At 46.0% G+C, this 21,940-nt stretch overlaps 1 protein-coding gene across 1 annotated transcript in view; it reads right to left on the minus strand.

The window, feature by feature from the left end:
* The window catches only part of P2RX3 (purinergic receptor P2X 3), a 736,403-nt gene that overhangs the window by 305,386 nt on the left and 409,077 nt on the right, over nucleotides 1–21,940 (minus strand). Inside the window, exon 9 of the mRNA XM_040320880.1 lies at nucleotides 4,248–4,341. Coding sequence (XP_040176814.1) covers nucleotides 4,248–4,341 — 94 coding nt within the window. The remainder of the gene's footprint in view (nucleotides 1–4,247; nucleotides 4,342–21,940) is intronic.

A 21,940-nucleotide genomic window follows, 5' to 3' on the forward strand; every position in this document is an offset into this window, starting at 1 on the left:
CATTTATATCACAAAAACAAAAAAATCCAGTGGTGATCAAATATCACCAAAAGAAAGCTCTATTTGTGTGAAGAAAAGGACATACATTTTATTTGGATACAGCATTGCATGACTGCGCAATTACCAATTAAAGTACTGTAGTGCAGTGGCGAATAGCAAAAAATGGCCTGGTCAGGAAGGGGGTAAAACCTTGCTTAAGCAGTTGGTTGCATTTAGATATGTTTTTTGTTTGTTTATCCTTTATATTTGAACTTCCGTAGTCGCCCTGTAAAGTGGATACTTTTACAAATGTTAGATGTCATTATTGCATCCACTGACACCAATGTTGGGGGTTATTATTGCATCCACCAACACCAATGTTGGGGGTTATCATTTCTCCACCTGACACCAATGCTGAGGGTTATTATTGCACTCACTAACACCAATGTTGGGGGTTATTACTGCACTTACTGACACCAATGCTGGGGATTATCATTTTGTCCCCTGACACCAATGCTGAGGGTTATTATGGCACTCACTGACACCAATGCTGGGGTTATCATTTCATCCCCTGACACCAATGCTGGGGGGGGGGGGGGTTATTACTGTGTCCACTGACACCAAAATTGAGGGTTATTATTGAGTGCACTTCAATGCATCAGCTATCTGTTGTAAGATACTGTTATGCTAGGATGACCAGACATCCTCAGATTGAAGACACTGTCCTCAGAGCCCGCCTGTCCCCATATTTGTCCCTGGATTGCAGGGCGGGTGCTGAGGCAGAGGGGGGTGGCCTGCCCTGGGTCAGGGGCAGATCCAGAGTCTAGTCTCGGGAGGGGCACTGCCAGAAAATAACTAATTTAATGTATAATACAGTGTACAGAGGTCGGTTGGATGTAGGGCAATGTGCAGGAAAAACGACAGGGCAGAGGACAGGGGTCATTAGGATGAAGAACAGAGTACAGGGATCAGAAGAGCAAAGGACTATGTGTCACCAGGGGGGTAAAAACAGCACACACTGGGGGGTCAGAACAGCTGGGGGGGGGAACAGGGGGGCTTACACTGGGGGGATCAGGAGAGCTTACCCGGGGGGATCAGGAGAGCTTACACTGGGGGGGTCAGGAGAGCTTACACTAGGGGGGGGGGGTCAGGATAGCTTACACTGGGGGGGATCAGGAGAGCTTACACTGAGGGGGGGGTCAGGAGAGCTTACACTGGGGGGGATCAGGAGAGCTTACACTGAGGGGGGGGTCAGGAGAGCTTACACTGGGGGGATCAGGAGAGATTACACTGGAAGGGGGGAATCGGGAGAGCATACACTGGGGGGGGGGTCAGGAGAGCTTACACTGGGGGAGATCAGGAGAGCTTACACTGGGGGGTAGTCAGGAGAGGTTACACTGGGGGGGGTTTAGGAGAACTTACACTGGGGGGGATCAGGAGAGCTTACACTGGGGGGATTTAGGAGAGCTTACACTGGGGGGGATCAGGAGAGCTTACACTGGGGGTGCGATCAGGAGAGCTTACACTGGGGGGGATCAGGAGAGCTTACACTGGGGGGGGGGATCCGGAGAGCTTACACTGGGGGGATTAGGAGGGCATACACCAGGGGGCAGTCATAATCCTTGAATTAGTTAAATTGCTCACTAATCTACATGAATAGAAGATGAAGATCCAATTTGTTAGCTAACAGCACCTCTATGCTAAGCTGCAGTAACTTAGCATAGAGGTGCCTGTAAACAATCCACACTGTAGTGCTAGCAGCAGAGCAGAGCTCACCTCCAGGAACTTTGACTCGGCTCCCTCTGCTCAGCACTGCAGTTGGTCACACAGCTCCCTCTTCCAGATGAGCATGACCTAGGGAGAAAAGGCACATCCCCCACCCCTCCCACTCAAGCAGCAGTCTGCAGGAGAGAGGCTGAAAACTGCTGGGGGAGGTACAGGGGGGCAGAAAGTGCAGTCCGAGGTTTCTGAGCAGTTTCTCATGCTAAGAATGGCTGCCAATGGTCCCGACCGTGGCTATGGTTACCCGAGTCAGTAATATTTTCTCGGGGGGTGCAATTGCCCCGTTGCCCCCCTGGATCTGCCCCTGCCCCGGGTGTCAGCTTTAATTTGAATTGCCAGGTGCAGCCGCCACAAAGTCCAATGCCGGGACACGTGCAGTCTGTCAGAGGTGGGAGCCAATGCAGGAGGCGGGACTTCAATTACGGCGGGCACCTGACAATTCAAAATAAAGGGGTTGTAAATGTTCAGGGTTTAAAAAAAAACATGTCATACCTACCTCCTCTGTGCAAGGGTTTTGCACAGTGACCCCGATCCTCCTCTTCTGGGGTCCTTCTGCGGCGCTCCAGGCTCCTCCTCTTCTCAAGTGTCCCATCGGAGAAGCACTCTCCTTTGGGACACCCATGCAGGCATGCTCATGTGTCCTGCTGCTGCTTCCATAGACACAGACAGCAGGACTTGGCAGAACCCCCCTGGCGCCCGCGTCATTGGATTTGATTGACAGCAGCAGGAGCCAATGGCTGTGCTGCTGTCAATCTATCCAATGAGGACACAAGACACCAGCCAGAACTGGTGTGTTTGTTCCCGTCACGGAAAACACAGGGCTCAGGTAAGTATGAGGGGGGCTCTGGGGCTGCTGAATGACAGAAGGTTTTTCACCTTAATGCATAGAATGCATTAAGGTAAAAAAAAACTTTTCGATCCCCTGCACAGGTAAGGTTGCATTCCTGGACACAGGTGAGGCTGTATTCCTGGGCACAGGTGAGGCTGCATAGATGGGCACTGGTCAGGCTGCATAGATGGGCACAGCTGAGCCCTGCATTCTTTATGTAGCGCACTCCTGAGCCCTGCATTCTTTATGTAGCGCACTCCTGAGCCCTGCATTCTTTATGTAGCGCACTCCTGAGCCCTGCATTCTTTATGTAGCACACTCCTGAGCACTGCATTCTTTATGTAACAGACTCCTGAGCGCTACTTAGCCCTGCATTCTTTATGTAGCTCGCTCCTTAGATCAGCATTCTTTATGTAGCGTGCTCCTGAACCCTGCATTCTTTATGTAATGCACTCCTGAACTCTGCATTCTGTTTTTTCTCTATCTTATCTTCATAGCATTTGGTAGTCATATATTTAAAAAAATTCAAAAAATATATATTTTTGCATCTTTATTTATGGATAAAATGTGAGAAATAATGTATATATCATACATTCATTCCATAAACACATTGGGGCAGATCCACATACAACTGCGCCGGGCGCAGCGTATGTAAGATACGCTACGCCGCTGTAACTTACTTTGCTTTTGTTTGAATCCTCAACGAATTTGCGCCGTAAGTTACGCGGCGTAAGGGCGCGGAATTCAAATTCAATGGGTAGGGGGGCGTGTTTCATTTAAATGAAGTGCGTCCCCACACCGAACGAACTGCGCATGCGCCGTCCGTAAAAACTCCCAGGGTGCATTGCTCCAAATGACGTCGCAAGGACGTCATTGTTTTCAACGTGAACGTAAATGGCATCCAGCCCCATTCACGGACGACTTACGCAAACTACGTAAAATGTTAAAAATTATACGCGGGAACGACGGCCATACTTAACATTGAGTACGCCACCATATAGCAGCTTTAACTATACGCCGGAAAAAGCCGAACGGAAACGACGTAAATAAATGCGAAGGCCGCGCGTACGTTCGTGGATCGTCGGAAATAGCTAATTTGCATACGCAACGCGGAATACAACAGAAACGCCACCTAGCGGCCGGCGAAAAATTGCATCTAAGATCCGACGGCGTACTAAGGCGTACGCCTGTCGGATCTAACCCAGATGCCGTTGTATCTTGTTTTGTGGATTCCAAAACAAAGATATGACGCGCAAAATTAGAAATTACCGGCGTATCAAGAGATACGCCGGTGTAATTTCTTTGAGGATCTGCCCCATACACTGCATATAAAATTTGAGGAAAATATGCTTATAAAATGGTTTACCATTTACCAATAAAAAAAAAAGTATTTCCCCGGATTTATGCATTTGTGTTGGCTGCTACTGCATTGAGTGTTGGGGTGTATTCACAATAAATCATACATTGCTGTATTGCTGTGATGCAATCATTAGTACAAAATGTCTTAATGGACCCCTTAGATAATTTTACCGAAACTGAAATATCTGCACCAGATAAGATGCCAACTTGTTTAGCACTTGTATTTTAATTTATTATAATGGATAAACTATCCCTTTTCAAAAGTGGCAAAATATGTTATTTTTACATATAAACTTACATTTCCATAAACAAGGACATCAATTCTAATGCCGAAGGCCTTGATCAAAGTTCGAAACTCTGTGCCATCTGAACTCATGAAGTATCGAGCAAACCTAAAACACATGGTAAAGCATTATTTGATAGGTTAGTGTAAAGTAATATCTGCCTCCCAGCTTGAAAGTACAAGAGAATCCTGAAGAAAATATAACTTTAAAAAACATTTTCACGAATCTGCCCCATGTATCAATAAAATGTAAAAAAAAAAAAAAATTAGGGCGACTTTTGAATTTCTGAATGCTAGAAAGTTTGATTAGCATTTTTAATAATTTTTTTTGATATACTGCATTATGAGTGTGTTTTTTATATTTTATGGATAGCAATGCTATGACGTGGCACTGGAAGTAGAGGCCATGTTCTATTCTAAAATCCAATATGGAGATGGTACAATATCCATGTTTATATTGACCTCTAGGCTCGGAGGTTCTATATGGGTGATCACAGAAGTTATACTTATACTGATGAGAATTAATTTTAGATGGTAGAGTGCCAAAGCTATACAGTTCACTTATAATACAGTGGTGCAATATCTTGAGAAGATTACATAGGAGGAGTCTCACTACTAACGTTGCACTAAGTTGCACATATTGTCACATATTGTCACAAAGACTTTTATATTGAGTTTTTCTGCTGGCAGCTTGTTTAGGATTTGGGTTGTATGTAGGGTGAGGGTATTTTGTAATTTTTTCCAGGATAAGCATGGATAGTTTGTTTATAATTACACAGGATTCTCAGACCATTATGAAATTTCAGTGTAAGCCTTTTGTCGGTTTTGTTTCTTATTCAAAATGCAGAGGCAATCTGCATTTTGAATTAAATAATGATTTGACACTGAACAGGATAAGGGAAGTGGGTTTGGCGTTTTTTTTTTTTTTTTGCACGAGTGGATTTGAAGGGGAGAATTTTTAATTAATTTTTCCCCCGTAAGAGGAAGGGAAAGGAAGAGAAAATGAAAACAAATGGATTTAGTCACTGGGAATAAATATAAAGTTAAACACATAAAGATATTTTGATGGGTATCACGAAAGGGAGTAGAGGATAAAAATACATGTAGTATTTAATTCCCCCCCCCCCTTTTTTTTTTTTTTTCACAAGAGATTTAATAAGGAATTAAATACGGCTTTAACACTTAATGGGTATAAGAAAGGGGGTTTGGTGGGGGTTAATTAAAAAAAATGTTTTATTTATTTATTTATTTATTTTTTTTTTTTTTTGCATCACTGAGATTTAATAAGGAATTAAATAATGATTTGACACTGAACAGGATAAGGGAAGTTGGTTTGGCGGGGGTTGTGTTTTTTTTTTTTTTTTTTTTCTTTCTCCGGAGGGAGATGGAGGGAAGGCATAAGAGAAGGGGGAGGATAAAGGAGAAGGAGAAAGATAAAAAGGTGTAGGATAGACCCATATCGAGAATGTTGTTATGTATATTTAAGTCATGTTGAGTGTATTTAAAGGTGAATTTTTTGTACACGTTTAACACAAATGTAATATAATGTGAATTGTGTATGTTTTAAAAAAAAAAATTTTAAATAAAAACAAATGGAAACAAAATGCAGAGGCAATCAGCTTAAAACAACACACCTGATGCGAGAGACTCAGTTATCTGATTCACCTCAGTGTGTCCAATTGTGCTTGAGCTTAGTGGCAGGTTACACAATTTTTTGTGCCTGGGAGCTACTGTAGAACCGTGAAACAAAAGGGGTTTTAATTAATGACCCTTCGTACCATCTGGTGGACACATTGCCATCTTGCGTCCACAAGGCCACCAGATTGTGCAGAGCCACAACTTTATAGTCCATGGTGGCTAAGTTGGCTCACCTGTATTGACAAAGATACTCAAAACCATGTTTATTCACAGAACAGTCACCTATGTCAGACACAATACAGCTCACCCAGTAACAGAGGGCCTGATTCTCAAAAGAGATACGCAGACTTAACTGCTGTTCAGCCTGCGTATCCCTGTGCCTAACTTTGGAAACGATTCTCAAAAGGCTTTTTCCAAAGTTAGGCAGAAAATCTGACATGTGTAAGACACTTACACGGTCAGATTTTAGGATGCAGTACCGCATCCGCCACTGGGGGCATTTCTCATTGAAATTCAGCTTTGCGTATGCAAATGAGGACTTAAGCAGATTTTCAAAGCATTTCATCACTGTGATTTCTGCGTAAGTTCCGAATTTGCCTGCGCAAAACTAGGGCTGGTTTTATAATGTGGAAAGTTAGTCACACATTGTAAAGGCCCATTCAAGCGACGGCATTTGGTATGCATTCCCGAGGGAGAACTCCACGGCAATTTTTAAATTCAAAACCGGCATGGGTTCCCCCCCAGGAGCATACCAGGCCCTTAGGTCTGTTATGGGTTGTAAGGAGACCCCCCCACGCCGAAAAATCGACGTAGGGGGTCCCCCTACAATCCATACCAGACCCGTATCCAAAGCACGCTACCCGGCCGGTCAGGAAGGGAGTGGGGACGAGCGAGCGCCCCCCCCTCCTGAGCCGTGCCAGGCCGCATTCCCTCAACATGGGGGGGTTGGGTGCTCTGGGGCAGGGGGGCGCACTGCGGGCCCCCCCACCCCAGAGCACCCTGTCCCCATGTTGATGAGGACAGGACCTCTTCCCGACAACCCTTGCCGTTGGTTGTCGGGGTCTGCGGGCGGGGGCTTATCGGAATCTGGGAGCCCCCTTTAATAAGGGGGCCCCCAGATACCGGCCCCCCACCCTAAGTGAATGGATATGGGGTACATCGTACCCCTATCCATTCACCTGTAGGCAAAAAGTTAAAGTTAGTAAACACACAACACAAGGCTTTTTAAAATAATTTATTATTCTGCTCCGGATGCCCCCCCTGTCTTCTTTATTAGCTCTATTACCAGGGGGGGCTTCTTCTTCCACTCTCCGGGGGTCTTCTTCCACTCTCCGGGGGTCTTCTTCCACTCTCCGGGGGGGGTTTCTTCTTCCGCTCTCCGGGGGGCTTCTCCGCTCTCCGGGGGTCTTCTTCCATCTTCTCCCCTCTTCCGCTCTTGACTCGGCGAACCCCGGTTCTTCTGCAGATGTCCGGTGCCTTCTTCTTCAGCGCTGGCTGCCTGCTATGTTTGTGTGTTAGCTCAATTACGAGCAGGCAGCCGGCGCGGTCTTCTGTGACGTCAGGGTCTTCTCTTCTTCTCCCCTCTTCCGATGTTGCCTCGTCGCCTGTTGTCGCTGTAATGATGGATGCGCGCCTTGCATCCCATTTATATAGGCATCACCGTCCCATCATGCTCCGGCAGGTACCCACGTGGTGGGTGCACGTGGGTAGGCACCCACCACGTGGGTACCTACCAGAGCATGATGGGACGGTGATGCCTATATAAATGGGATGCAAGGCGCGCATCCATCATTACAGCGACAACAGGCGACGAGGCAACATCGGAAGAGCGGAGAAGAAGAGAAGACCCTGACGTCACAGAAGACCGCGATGGCTGCCTGCTCGTAATTGAGCTAACACACAAACATAGCAGGCAGCCATCGCTGAAGAAGAAGGCACCGGACATCTGCAGAAGAACCGGGGTTCGCCGAGTCAAGAGCGGAAGAGGGGAGAAGATGGAAGAAGACCCCCGGAGAACGGAGAAGCCCCCCGGAGAGCGGAAGAAGAAACCCCCCCCCCCTGGAGAGTGGAAGAAGACCCCCGGAGAGTGGAAGAAGAAGCCCCCCCTGGTAATAGAGCTAATAAAGAAGACAGGGGGGGCATCCGGAGCAGAATAATAAATTATTTTAAAAAGCCTTGTGTTGTGTGTTTACTAACTTTAACTTTTTGCCTACAGGTGAATGGATAGGGGTACGATGTACCCCATATCCATTCACTTAGGGTGGGGGGCCGGTATCTGGGGGCCCCCTTATTTGAGGGGACTCCCAGATTCCGATAAGCCCCCGCCCGCAGACCCCGACAACCAACGGCAAGGGTTGTCGGGAAGAGGTCCTGTCCTCATCAACATGGGGACAGGGTGCTCTGGGGTGGGGGGGCCCGCAGTGCGCCCCCCTGCCCCAGAGCACCCAACCCCCCCATGTTGAGGGCATGCGGCCTGGCACGGCTCAGGAGGGGGGGGGCGCTCGCTCGTCCCCACTCCCTTCCTGACCGGCCGGGTAGCGTGCTTTGGATACGGGTCTGGTATGGATTGTAGGGGGACCCCATACGTCGATTTTTCGGCGTGGGGGGGTCTCCTTACAACCCATACCAGACCTAAGGGCCTGGTATGCTCCTGGGGGGGGGAACCCATGCCGGTTTTTTCTTTGAAAATTGGCATGGAGTTCTCCCTCTCAGGAATGCATGCCGAGCGACGCTGTAATTTTCTTTAAAAATTATTTGTTTTCCCGGCGCGTCTTTTTTTTTTCACCCGTCGCAACTTTAGTGTCCCGTCGAAATTCTCAAAGCCGCCCGGCGTTAATTACGTTTGTGCGCTGCACGTCGGGAAAATGACGTCACACGCATGCGCAGTACGGCCGGCGTGGGAGCGCGCCTCATTTAAATTTTAAACGCCCCCAGGAGAGGAGGACCGCCTTACGACGGCGGCACTTAAGTTACAAGGCCTGAAATTTCTAGCTAAGTGCTTTGACGATCGGGCACTTAGGTAGAAATTTTAAGTCAGTGTAACTTAACTGCTGAAAGTTAAGTTAGGCAGCTTTTTTGAGAATTTGGCCCAGAATGTCCAGTCCAGAAACTTTCTCTTCTGAATGCTTTATTTAATAGCCATTATTAATAAAAAAAAGTCCAGCATAACAGTTCCTTTCCATATGAAAACACATAATCCTGCACGGAGGGCTTGGCTCGCAGTATTATGAATCTGGATTCTAGATCACTGCTCTCACAGGCCCTTATAATTCACAGGTTGGGGGCTGCATAAGGGAAAACACATGGCTATTTAACTACCATAAACAGAAACAGGGGTTCTTCACGGCTATCTCTTACCATACACCACTACCTAGCAGCTCCTCCCACATATATATATATATATATATATTGTGACAGGATGTCAGGTAAATCTGGGGGTGTTGTCACAGACGGGAGATACATTTCTGCCTTGTTTAGACAATACACCAATTATTATTGGGTGTCGGCTGCAGAAGTAGCCAGAAAGGTTTAAGGGCGTTGGAAAAACTTCAGCTGTTCATAATGAGGCAATTAAGGCCTCAATAAGTAATCCAGAGGATTACTACTGATTGCTGCATCCTGAGGCTTTCTGAGTGAAGGAGAGCAGTGAACTGAAATACTTCTGAAGAGGTGAGGTGCTATTGATTTTTCTGTGTGATAAAAATCAAAAATACTTTTGTTTTCTGCTGTATGATCAGCAGTGTCTACCCAGCAGTAGGCTGTGCTAGACTCCATAGATAGGTTCCTGTGTGGAAGGTAGACGCCCCAAGTGGCCAGGGTTTATAAAATGTTTGATTTTGTTTATGCTGTTTTGATGCCTGCACTTGTTTCCAGCAAGATGGAAGAATAAACCAAAATCTTTGTTTTCAACCGTCTTCGACTGCCTTTCTGTATAAGTTCTGTGTGTAGTGAACCCATCCAGAGGGTCACACACCCCCGCTACCGAGCTAACCCCTTACACATGGTGGAGTGCCACGGGCAGTTAAAGTAAACCCAAAATGGAGGAGATACTGAAACAGCTGGCTTTAGCAAATGCAAATCAACAACAGGCAAATGCAAATCAACAACAGGCAAATGCAAATCAGCAACAGACAAATGGAGGTTTTCTGCGGAGCCTTGCAGCTCAACAACAGGCTCACGCAGCTTAACAACAGGCTCACCAAGAGAGCATGGCAGCTCAACAAAAGGTTCACCAAGAGAGCATTGCAGGCTTGGAACAGAGACACCAGCAGAAAATGGAGGCCATCGTGACACAGCTTCAGAGACAGCAGACCGAGGCTGGGAGTCAGGCCAGTAATATACCAACTTTTCGGGTAAGACACTTATTGCCAAAGATGACTGCAGATGAGGACCCTGAGATGTTTCTTTTTTTTTTCCTTTTTTCTTTTTTCTTTTTTTTTTTTCCACTTCAGACTTCTACAACCGCCCATAGCGTCTCGTTTATGGCTTTGCATCATATGTGGTTATTTCTTCGTAACAATTTCTTTTTTTCTTTTTATTTTTTTTCTCGCCCTTTTTTTTTTTTTTTTTATTATTATATTTTTCCTCTTTCTGATATATTTATATTCTTTTCTAGTGCAAATACAACGTTTACCTTTTTTTTCGCAGACATATATCGTGGACTCCTTCCCCTCGGGTAGATGTAGGTTCAATATAGTTACTAGTCTCTCTTTTTTTTTTTTCCTTCTCCTCCCCCTCCCTCCCACCCAGATCTGTGTGCCTTATTGGTGTTATTGTATTTATTTTCTCACCTATCAATATCTGTCATACCTTGTACAAATTTTTCGGATGATTTAAAGACTTTCCATTTCTCCCACACCTCTCTGGATCTGTCCTCTCCTCCTATCTCCCCTCAAACGAGGTAGTCCATTTCTGCTGTATAATCAACCCTCTCTATCCACTCTTTTATTGATGGCCTTTTTGGGTGAAGCCATTTTTTTGGGGATTAGACCCTTAGCTGCATTTAGTAATAACGGGACTAAAGTTATTCCATACTGTTTTTTAGCTTTATTTGTTCCATGAAATAAACAAGTCATAGGATTACATAAGATCTTCTCCCCTGTGATTTCTTCAATATATTCTAACATTTCTTCCCAATATTCTTTTATTCTCAGGCAGTCCCACCAGACATGCATTGTTGTTCCCTTTTGCTTACAATTCCTCCAGCAGAGGTCAGAGTTGTTTGGATGTATTTTACACATTCTTACTGGGGTCAGGTGCCAACGTACCATACACTTATAATTGGCTTCAATGGTGGTTATGTCTGAAGCATAGTTATACACTGCTCCTATCATTTGTGAGTTGTCGATCTTTTTACCCATATAATTTCCCCATTTTTCTACGAATCGCAATGTCTCCTGGGTCTCCAATTCTGTTAGTATTCCATATACCAATGATATACCATGTATCAAAGGCTTATCCATGCTGCATATCTTTTCTATTGGGTTTAATGTTTTATTATCCCGTATCGGCTGTGGTAAAGTGCTCACAAAGTGTTTCAACTGAAAATACTCCCAATCACTCAAGTGTTGATCACCTTCTCCCGTTTTTATGTCCTGTCTTGCTTTTATTTTTCTGGGTGTGACGATATCTTTTAATTTTTTCCCCCCTAATTGCTTTCCCAATTGCCTGGTGGAAAAAAATCTGTGCCTGCTAATGGGTCCCATATTTTAAATACATTCTTTGTTATGCAGTGTGTATCCGTGCCCATCTTCCTAATTTTCGGTGGTATCCAAACATTTCTATTTAATTGTGTCCTACTTAGTGTGTCTTCCATCTGTACCCACTTCTTTTTGTTGTGTGTATTTGTCCATTCTACTAACCTTGCTAGTATTTCAGCATAGTAATATCTTTTTATGTCAGGGAGCGCCAACCCATCACTTTTTTTTTCATACTCAACAGTGTATAGCTTACTCTAGCCTTTTTACCTGCCCAAATATATTTCAGGATTAATGTTTTAATTATTTTAAAAAGACTTTGTGGGATTCTTATGGGAAGCATTTGAAATTTATAGGTTATTTTCGGTAGTATCATCATTTTAAAAGCATTGATTCTACCGATCCAGGAGATAGGTTTCCTTGCCAGTCTTTTCAAATCTTGTTTAATTTCATTAATTCAGGGGACATAATTGGCCAGATAAAGTTTTTCCACTGCAGGTGTGATCTTAATTCCTAAGTATGTTATAGATGTGACGGTAGTAGAAATCATCCCCGTCAAGCAGTCTCTTCTTCCCATAAAAGAAAATCACACAATAATCCACACATGAGCCAAAGCTTAATGCTGGAACAAGAGACACTTTAATGGCAACATTCAGCTGGTTATATACAGTTTACAAGCTAATCATCAATCAAAGAACAATTAAATCTCCACCCCCTTTTCACACACTGGGGGCTCCCATACAGATTATAGGTAGACACTTTGGCGCCGACCCTGAAGACACATTTCTTTAGATAATGACATCAGTGAAGTTAATTACTAGTTGTAACAGAATACGTTATCTAGACAGCTTGGCCCCGCATATAGAAGAGGTAATTACCACAATGAAGCAATCAGAATAATTAACATGAGCCAATTATCTAATCATTTAGCCTGACGATACAATACACATCTCTTAAGGGTAAACATAGGTCTTCTTCACACAGCACACAGACCTTAAAATAGCAGGGAGAGAATTAAACTGAAGCATATAGGCAATTGCATACAAGTCCTTCACAATGGCCCCCCTTTTTCTCCCTGCTCCGGCAACTCGGTTGGACCTTTCCTGGTCCAGTAGGGTTGACGGGTTCAGAGCTTTTAGTCCGAGGTTAATTCCGTTTGGCGTGACAATCTATCGGCATTCCCGTTTTGCTTGCCTGGGCGATAATGAATCGTACAGTCATAGGGCTGTAAGGCCAAGCTCCAGCGTAGCAAATGGGCGTTGTCCCCTGAAACCCGGTTAAGCCACACCAAGGGGTTGTGATCGGTGAGGAGAGTGAAGCCCGGCCATAAAGGTAAGGTGTGAGCTTTTTGAGTGCCCATACCAAGGCCAAACACTCTTTTTAATGGTGGCGTAACTGACCTCCCTTGGCAACAGCTCCCGACTCAGGTATGCCACCGGGTCGTCAGATCACACGTTGGTCAGTCCCCAAGTCTTTGTGCGATCTGCAGAGTCACCAGAAGTCAGTGTGAAGACGGCAGATGGGTCTGTGCGCCGCCGTCTAGGTGTCCCGCTATGGGAGGGGGCAGGTTATGGCTCTGAAGTGACAATCACAGGAGATTCATAAAAAGAAAAATTGATATTTGTTGAAATGCTGTAGCACTGGTGCTCAGAGTCGGGGGGGGGGGGTTGGATCAGTGCCCCATAGGGTCAGCCACCCCCTGCTCCCTCCGCAGCCGCCGGTTCTCCTCTTCAAGCTTCTCCAGCTCCATCTCCAGTTCATGGAGCCTGGGGGGGTCGGCCTGCTGTGACCTCAGGCGGTTGTTCTCCTCCTCCACGCGACTTATGCACTTCTCCAGCTCCATGTACTCACGGATCAGCTCTTGCTTGCTCATGTCCTGCAGGCTCTCCACGTGGTACTTCATCATCAGGAACTGGGTGGTGCTGTAAGGGGCCACCGGTTGGCCCTTGGCGAACATCTCGGCCCGCATCTGGGACGCCCGCTGCGACTCCCTCTCCTCCAGTCGCTTCTTCTCCTCCCAGGTCAGCTTGTTATACGGCTTCCAGGACCTCTTCTTCTTGGAGGGTAGCCGGCGGTGCCTCTTTCTGCCCAGCTCCCTCCAGGGCCCCTCCGGCTCATGGCTGTCGCCCACTCGGCTGTCTCTTAATCCCTGGGCGGTTTTTCCGTTACCCATGACCAGCTGACAATGGTGTTCCCTGTTGTCCGTAATAACAGATTGTACCATGAGGGCTTCGTAAGGGGTGCCCAATGGTTCTTCCTGACCCAGCTCCTGGGGATCCCAAGCCGAGTCTACACAATGGGCTGCTGCTGGTGGGCGGTACCCAGGTTGAGACCAATTTGACCTGGTGTTGTCGTTCATGGGGCAATTCTGCTTGAAGTGACCCAGCTGTTTGCACCGGAAGCAGCGTTATTCGTTGTCCTCCTGGCGTGGATAGCGAGGGCTAGATGTCACCGGTCTGTTAGGAGGTTGGTATCTAGCGGCTGGTGGGTGTGAGGGCGCCGTTGGTCGTGGAGGTTGTACCCCTGGTGTGACCTGGTTCATCTTGCGAGTATCCGCATATTCATCCGCCAACTTAGCGGCCTCTGGTAGAGTCATGGGCCTGCGATCTCTCACCCAGTCTTTGACATCCGTCTGGATGTGATTGTAAAATTTCTCCAGGAGCATTAGTTGCAAAATGTCCTCTGCGGTGGTGGCCTGGCTGCTGTTAACCCAGTTAGAGGCCGACAGGGATAACTGGCATGCCCATTCCACGTAAGAGTCTTTCGTGGTTTTGCGTGAGTCCCTGAACTTCTGTCGGTGGGACTCTGGGGTTACTGCATAACGAGCCAGGAGCACTTCTTTAACCACTTGACAACTGGGCACTTAAACACCCTTAATAACCAGACCAATTTTCAGCTTTCGGTGCGCTCACGTTTTGAATGACAATAACTCAGTCATACAACACTGTAACCAAATTAAATTTTTGTCCTTTTTTTCCCACAAATAGAGCTTTCTTTTGGTGGTATTTGATCACCTCTGCGTTTTTTTTTTCCGCTATTAATGAAAAAAGAACGAAAATTTTGTAAAAAAATGAATTTTACTTCATTTCTATCATATCATTTTGTAAAAAAGTAATTTTTCCTCATACATTTGGCCTAAAATGCATACTGCTACATATTTTTGGTAAAAAAAAAAAAAATTGGATATTATTTAGTCTGGGTGAAAGTTATAGGGTCTACAAGCTATGGTACCAATTTCTGAAAATTGAACAATTTGATCACACCTGAAGTACTGACAGCTTCTCTCATTTCTTGAGACCCTAACAAGCCAATAAAGTACAAATACCCCCCAAATGACCCCTTTTTGGAAAGTAGACAGTCCAAGGTAGTAAGTAAGAGTCATAGTTAGTTTTTTGAAGTTGTCATTTGTTCCCACAATTCTTTACAAAATTAAGATTTTTTTTTTCATACCAATATTGTCATTATAACAGGTTGTTTCTCTCACATGGCATGTATATTCCACAAATGACACCCCAAAATATATTCTGCTTCTCCTCCTGAGTATGGCGATACCACATGTGTGAGACTTTTACACAGCGTGGCCACATACAGAGGCCCAACACCGAAGTAGCAACTTTATTCTAGGAGCATAAATTACACATCTAATCTCTCAACCACCTATTACACTTTTGAAGGCCTTGGAGCACCAGGACAATGGAAACGCCCACAAAGTGACCCCATTTTGGAAAGCTAATACCCCAACGTATAATCTATGAGGCATAATGAGTCTTTTGAACAGTTCATTTTTTTGCAGATGTTTTTGGAAAATGTGGAAAAAAAATTAAAACGCATTTTTTTTACACAAAGTTGTCCATTTATAGGATATTTCCAACACATAGCATGTACATAGCAAAAATTACACCCCAAAATATATTCTGCTGCTCCTCCTGAGTATGGCGATACCACATGTGTGAGACTTTTACACAGCGTGGCCACATACAGAGGCCCAACACCGAAGTAGCAACTTCAAGCATTCTAGGAGCATAAATTACACATCTAATCTCTCAACCACCTATTACATTTTTGAAGGCCCTGGAGCACCAGGACAATGGAAACGCCCACAAAGTGACCCCATTTTGGAAAGCTAACACCCCAACGTATAATCTATGAGGCATAATGAGTCTTTTGAACAGTTAATTTTTTTGCAGATGTTTTTGGAATTGTGGAAAAAAAATGAAAACGCATTTTTTTTACACAAAGTTGTCCATTTATAGGATATTTCCAACACATAGCATGTACATAGCAAAAATTACACCCCAAAATATATTCTGCTGCTCCTCCTGAGTATGGCGATACCACATGTGTGAGAATTTTACACAGCCTGGCCACATAGAGACCCAACATCCAAGAAGCACCATCAGGTGTTGTAGGGACACAAATTACACATCCAATTTCCTTACAATCTATCACATTTTTGAAGGCCCTTCATATTTCTAACACAGCATGTACATACCAAGAGTTACACCCTAAAATACATTCTGCTGAGTAATGGGTACAAAAAAAGGATTACCTGTGTTTTTAGTAGTGCAATTGTCCACAGGAGGAGAGCCCTGATCCAGGCAGCAGGCAGGGACGTGGTCAGCGACAATGAATGGAATTGTCCAGGCAGCAGGCAGGAATATTGTTCATAGTCGGTACAGGCAGGGATACTGTCCATATATAGTCCAGGGCCAGTGTAAGTAGAAACATTGCCAGCAGTGCCAAAATATTGGTCCTGGTAGTAAGGCCAGGAAAGAATGGGGACAGGGGTAGAGGCTTCTCCCACCCAAATTTCTTTGAAGCCTCCGGGCAACCAGACCCTAATCTGGGAATGAGAAAACTAAAAAATTATTTTTTTCATCCAGAAAAACAATTCTGGAGCCCCTCACATGTGTGAGACCCCTGTGTTCCCACTAGCATAGCAGGGTAAAAGATCAATCCAAGGGGCAGGCAAAAAACGTGGTCAAACAGTCCAGGGTCAATTCCAGAGCAGGCAGAGGTAGGTACAGTTAAGCGTTAGGCAGAAGCGTGGTCGTATAACAAGCCAGGGTCAGTTCCAGAGAAAGCAGAGGTATTTTTAGCATTAGGCAAAATCGTGGTCGTATAACAGTCCAGGGTCGGTTCCGGAGAAGGCAGAGGTATGTAGAGTGCAGTGGCATAAGGGGTGTGGAGGAAAATGACAGGGAATTTGAATTGTGTTTACCTAATAATTTTCAGTAGTGTGGTAATGGCGGAAACATGCACCTAAACAGAGGCCTGGTTGGGAGGGACAATTGGGACAATAAACTGTTGTGTCTCTTCTGACTCCTCCTCTGGCGCACACCCGGCATTTCTTCTGATGGGCTGCACCTGTTCGACGGGGGGGATTTTGTCAGGAAAGTGCCGTTCATGAAGTCTGCTCACGCAATCAGTGCGAAGAATGTCTGGTGGCATTTCAGGGAACAAAAGGGCGGTGATGACGTCTTCTTGGTAGAGCAGATATGGAACGGGATTCTGTGTTGCTTTTTTGTAGATAACATAAGAGTTATAGAAGGCCAAACTGAAAAAGTAAATGGACACTTTTTTGTACCAATGACGGGATTTTCGGGAGGGAAGATAGGGTTCAATCATCTGGTCATTGAAGTCTACGCCACCCATAAATAAATTGTAGTCGTAGACACATAATGGTTTCTGCACTGGGCCGCTTATTTTGGGGACTTCCACGTAGGTGTCATTGTGGATGGTGGTGAGCATGTGGACGTCTCGTCTGTCCCTCCACTTGACAGCCAATAGCTCCTGGTTCCATAAAGACGTCGTCTCTCCTCGTTTTAGCTTCTGATTCAACAATTTTTGGGGGAAGCCCTTTCTGTTTATTCTTACTGTGCCACATGCTGGGGTGTCTCTCCGGTAAAGATTTCTAAACAGGGGCAAGCTGGTATAAAAATTGTCCACGTAAAGGTGGTATCCCTTTCCAAGGAGCGGGTAGATAAGCTCCCAGACGACTTTTCCACTTGTTCCGATGTATTCGGGGGGATGTAGTTGGGAGTCCTTCCCTTCATATACAATGAAGGAGTAGATGTACCCCGTGTCTCGGTCACACAGTTTGTACATCTTCACCCCATATCGGGCCCTTTTGCCGGGGATGAATTGTTTGATGCCCAGCCTGCCGTGGAATTTCACAAGGGACTCATCTATGGATATATTTTGTTGAGGGGTATATAACTGGGGGAATTTTTCAGATTTTTTTTTTTGAAGTGGCCGAATTTTAAATAATTTGTCAAAAGCAGAGTCATTTCGGGGAGGGCACTGGGTGTTGTCATTATAGTGGAGGAATCGTAGAATAATAAAGTATCGGGATCTGGGCATACGGGATGAGAAGACTGGCATGTGGTGGATGGCTTTGGTAGACCAATAGGCGTACCCTTTGTTTTTTTTTGAGAGACCCATATTGAAGGTCAGGCCTAAGAATATTTTAAACTCCTCTACGGTCAGGTCTCTCCAATGAAAGGGGCGGGCATAGCTGGAATCAGGGTTGCTTACAATAAATTGCTGAGCGTAGAGGTTGCACTGGGCCACAATAGATGACAATAATTCTTCTGTAAAAACTAAATGAAAAAAATCAATCATGTCAAAATTATCGGTGTTCACCTGTACACCTGGTTGGGCGGTGAAAGGGGGGATACTTGATGCTCCAGAATTCGAAGGCAGCCACAGGGGGTTTTGAAGGCCATAGGGAAGGCTGGCATGGCCCCTATCCCTTTGGGGCAGAGAGGACACCCTACTGGTGCCTGACCTTTGTTGCACTGCTTGTGGGGTGGACGGCACTGCTTGCGGGGTGGACGGCACTGCTTGCGGGGTGGACAGCACTGCTTGCGGGGTGGACAGAACTGCTCGCGAGGTGGACGGCACTGCTCGCGAGGCGGACGGCACTGCATTAGTAGTAGGCTGCTCCACGCCAGAACGCCTTCTTTTAACGGGCACAGGTTCCTCCTCTGAATCCGTATCAGACCTGCTTCCTGTTACGGGCTCATAGGCCGAATCGGAATCGGACAGAGACTCCTCGCAGCTGTCATCAGACGCGCATAGTTTCTGGAAGGCCTGCTCGGTGGTAAAAAAATGTTTTGCCATACTGGTGGCTAGTGAGGCTGGACTGCAGAACACTGGTGGGCACTGGTGGCACTGCAGTGGCGCAGGTGTAACTGATGGTCAAATGTGGCACTGGTGTGAACTGGTGTGGCTCTGGTTACACTGCTGTGGCTCTGGGGTCACTGATTAGCAGGCGGCACTGGTGGGCACAGGCGTCACTGCAGTGGTGCAGGTGGAACTGGTGTGGCACTGGTGGGCACAGATGGCACTGGTGGGGCACAGATGGCACTGGTGGGGCACAGGCAGCACTGGTGGGGTGCAGATGAGCACTGATGGGCACAGGCGGCACTGATGGGCACAGGCGGCACTGATGGGCACAGGCGGCACTGATGTGGCTCAGATGACACTGGTGTGGCACTGATGTGGCTCAGATGACACTGGTGCGGCACTGGTTTGGTACAGGCGGCACTGGTGTGGCACAGGTAGCACTGGTGTGGCACAGGTGGCACTGGTGTGGCACAGGCGGCACTCGTGGGCACAGGCGGCACTCGTGGGCACAGGCAGCACTCGTGGGCACAGGCGGCACTGATTGGCACTTATTGGCACAGGTGGCACTTATGGGCACAGGTGGCACTTATGGGCACAGGTGGCACTGATGTGGCAGTGTTGTGGCACTGATGTGGCAGTGTTGTGGCACTGGTGTGCACTGGTGTAGCACAGGTGGCACTGCCTGGGGTACAGATGGCACTGCTGGGGTACAGATGGCGCTGCTGGGGCACAGATGGGGAACAGATGGGGCACTGCTGTGCACTGCTGGCACTTACTTTTCTTCACTAAAATCTCTCTCCTCTTCTCTCACGCTGCAACGGTGTGATGAGAGGAGAGAGATGACCTGCAGGTGACCCAGCCGCAGGATTTGTTTACAATTGTGATCGCGCCGTCATTGGACGGCGCGATCACGTGGTAAGGAGCCGCTTCCATTGGCTCCTTACCGCTATTGCTGTTGCTGCGGGTCCCGTGGACCCGGCGAGCACCGGCAATCGCGTGTGCGCGCCCGCTCGGGCGCGCACAACTCACTCTCTGGGAGGACGTACATTGAAGCCCTCCTAGAGTTAAGGAACCGCCATGTAGCCGTATTTTGGCTATAGGGCGGTTACTAAGTGGTTAACCCTGGCGTAGCTATGGATCTCCTGCTCTGGCACAGTCCGGAAAGCATCAGAAGCTTTGCCTGACAGTTTGCCTGACAATATTGAAACCCACTCTCCTCTAGCTATTCGGTGCAGGTTACATTGTCGCTAAAAATCTGCCAGGTAGTTATCGATTTCACAGTCTTTTTCATCAAAAGCTTTAAAAGCGTTAAACGGAACCTTCCTTGTGTCTGCAGTGCTCTACTCACTGTTTGGAGAATGTGCGGCTGCTTGTTGGACTGCTGCCAGTTTTAACTGTAGCTCTGCGTCTCTTATTTGTTTAGCCTCCTGTAGCTCTGCGTCTCTTATTTGTTTAGCCTCCTGTAGCTCTGCGTCTCTTATTTGTTTAGCCTCCTCCGCTAACAGGTCCATTACTTTCAGCACCACATCCGCCGTTGGGTTCGGACCGAACCATGCTAGCTTCTCCCTCATTACTTTGTTGGCTGGCGATTCCTCCTCCTGAATCACTGGTGCCTCTATCTCTTGTACTGCTGGCATTGCTGCAACCAAGTTCTCCTGGTCTAGCTCCATTAATTCTGCTATGATGACCCGCTTGGTTTTGTTGCTAGCAATCCTTCCACGAACTTCCAGTAGTTCTTTCAGTGTATTTCTTTTAAGCAGGGTGTACCAGCCTTCCATTCACTGTTCCCAGTGTCTGCTTGGAATCCTGGTGTAAAGGAGAGTAGAAGGGAAAATCCCGCTGCTGCCAACCAGTTGTGACGGTAGTAGAAATCATCCCCGTCAAGCAGTCCCTTCTTCCCATAAAAGAAAATCACAGAATAATCCACACATGAGCCAAAGCTTAATGCTGGAACAAGAGACACTTTAATGGCAACATTCAGCTGGTTATATACAGTTTACAAGCTAATCATCAATCAAAGAACAATGAAATCTCCACCCCCTTTTCACACACTGGGGGCTCCCATACAGATTATAGGTAGACACTTTGGCGCCGACCCTGAAGACACATTTCTTTAGATAATGACATCAGTGAAGTTAATTACTAGTTGTAACAGAATACGTTATCTAGACAGCTTGGCCCCGCATATAGAAGAGGTAATTACCACAATGAAGCAATCAGAATAATTAACACGAGCCAATTCTCTAATCATTTAGCCTGACGATACAATACACATCTCTTAAGGGTAAACGCAGGTCTTCTTCACACAACACACAGACCTTAAAATAGCAAGGAGAGAATTAAACTGAAGCATATAGGCAATTGCATACAAGTCCTTCACAATAGACTCTTTTTCCCACGTAAATGGAAATTCTTTCTGCAATTCTTCTGTTTCTTTTTTGCCTATATTGGGTATAGGCAAAAAAGATTACCGTTTTTATCGGGTTTATTTTAAAATTAGAAAGTTCCCCATATCTTTTTATTTCCTTTATGACATTGGGCAGTGCACGTCTAGGTTTGGTCAAATATAGGAGTATGTCGTCTGCGTACGCCGCTACCTTGTGTTCATCGTCGCCCACTCTCACCCTCCCTATATCCGGGTTTTCCCGGATCTTTGTTAGTAGTGGTTCCAGTGTTATCACATATAGGAGGGGCGAGAGCGGGCAACCCTGTCTGGTTCCATTTTTCATTTCAAACACCGACGACACACTCCCATTAACCTAACCCTACCTGTCGGATGGCAATATAAATTCCTTACCCACTTCATAAATTTTGGTCCCAGACCTATGCTTCGTAAGGTATTCATCATAAACCCCCAGTCAACTCGGTCAAATGCTTTTTCAGCATCTATTGACACGAGTACGACTGGGGGTTTCTTTTTTTTCCCTTGCTGTAATAGGAGAATTGTCCTTTTGCTATTATCTCTCCCTTCCCTGCCTTTTACAAAACCAGCCTGATCAGTATTTATCAGTTCAGGCATTAAACTTTTTATCCTTGTTGCCAATATTTTTGCGTATACCTTTAAATCGGCATTCAACAATGCAATTGGTCGGTAGTTGGAACACAAAGTTCCATCTTTTTATAATTTAGGAATAATAGTAAAATTGGCAAGAAGCGATTATTTTCTAATTTCTTCTTCCTCTCCTATTTTCTTAAAATAATTGCACATCTCTGGGACCAGCAGTTCTTTAAATTTTTTATAGT

Source organism: Rana temporaria, chromosome 8 (assembly GCF_905171775.1).
Source record: "Rana temporaria chromosome 8, aRanTem1.1, whole genome shotgun sequence".
NCBI lineage: Eukaryota > Metazoa > Chordata > Amphibia > Anura > Ranidae > Rana > Rana temporaria.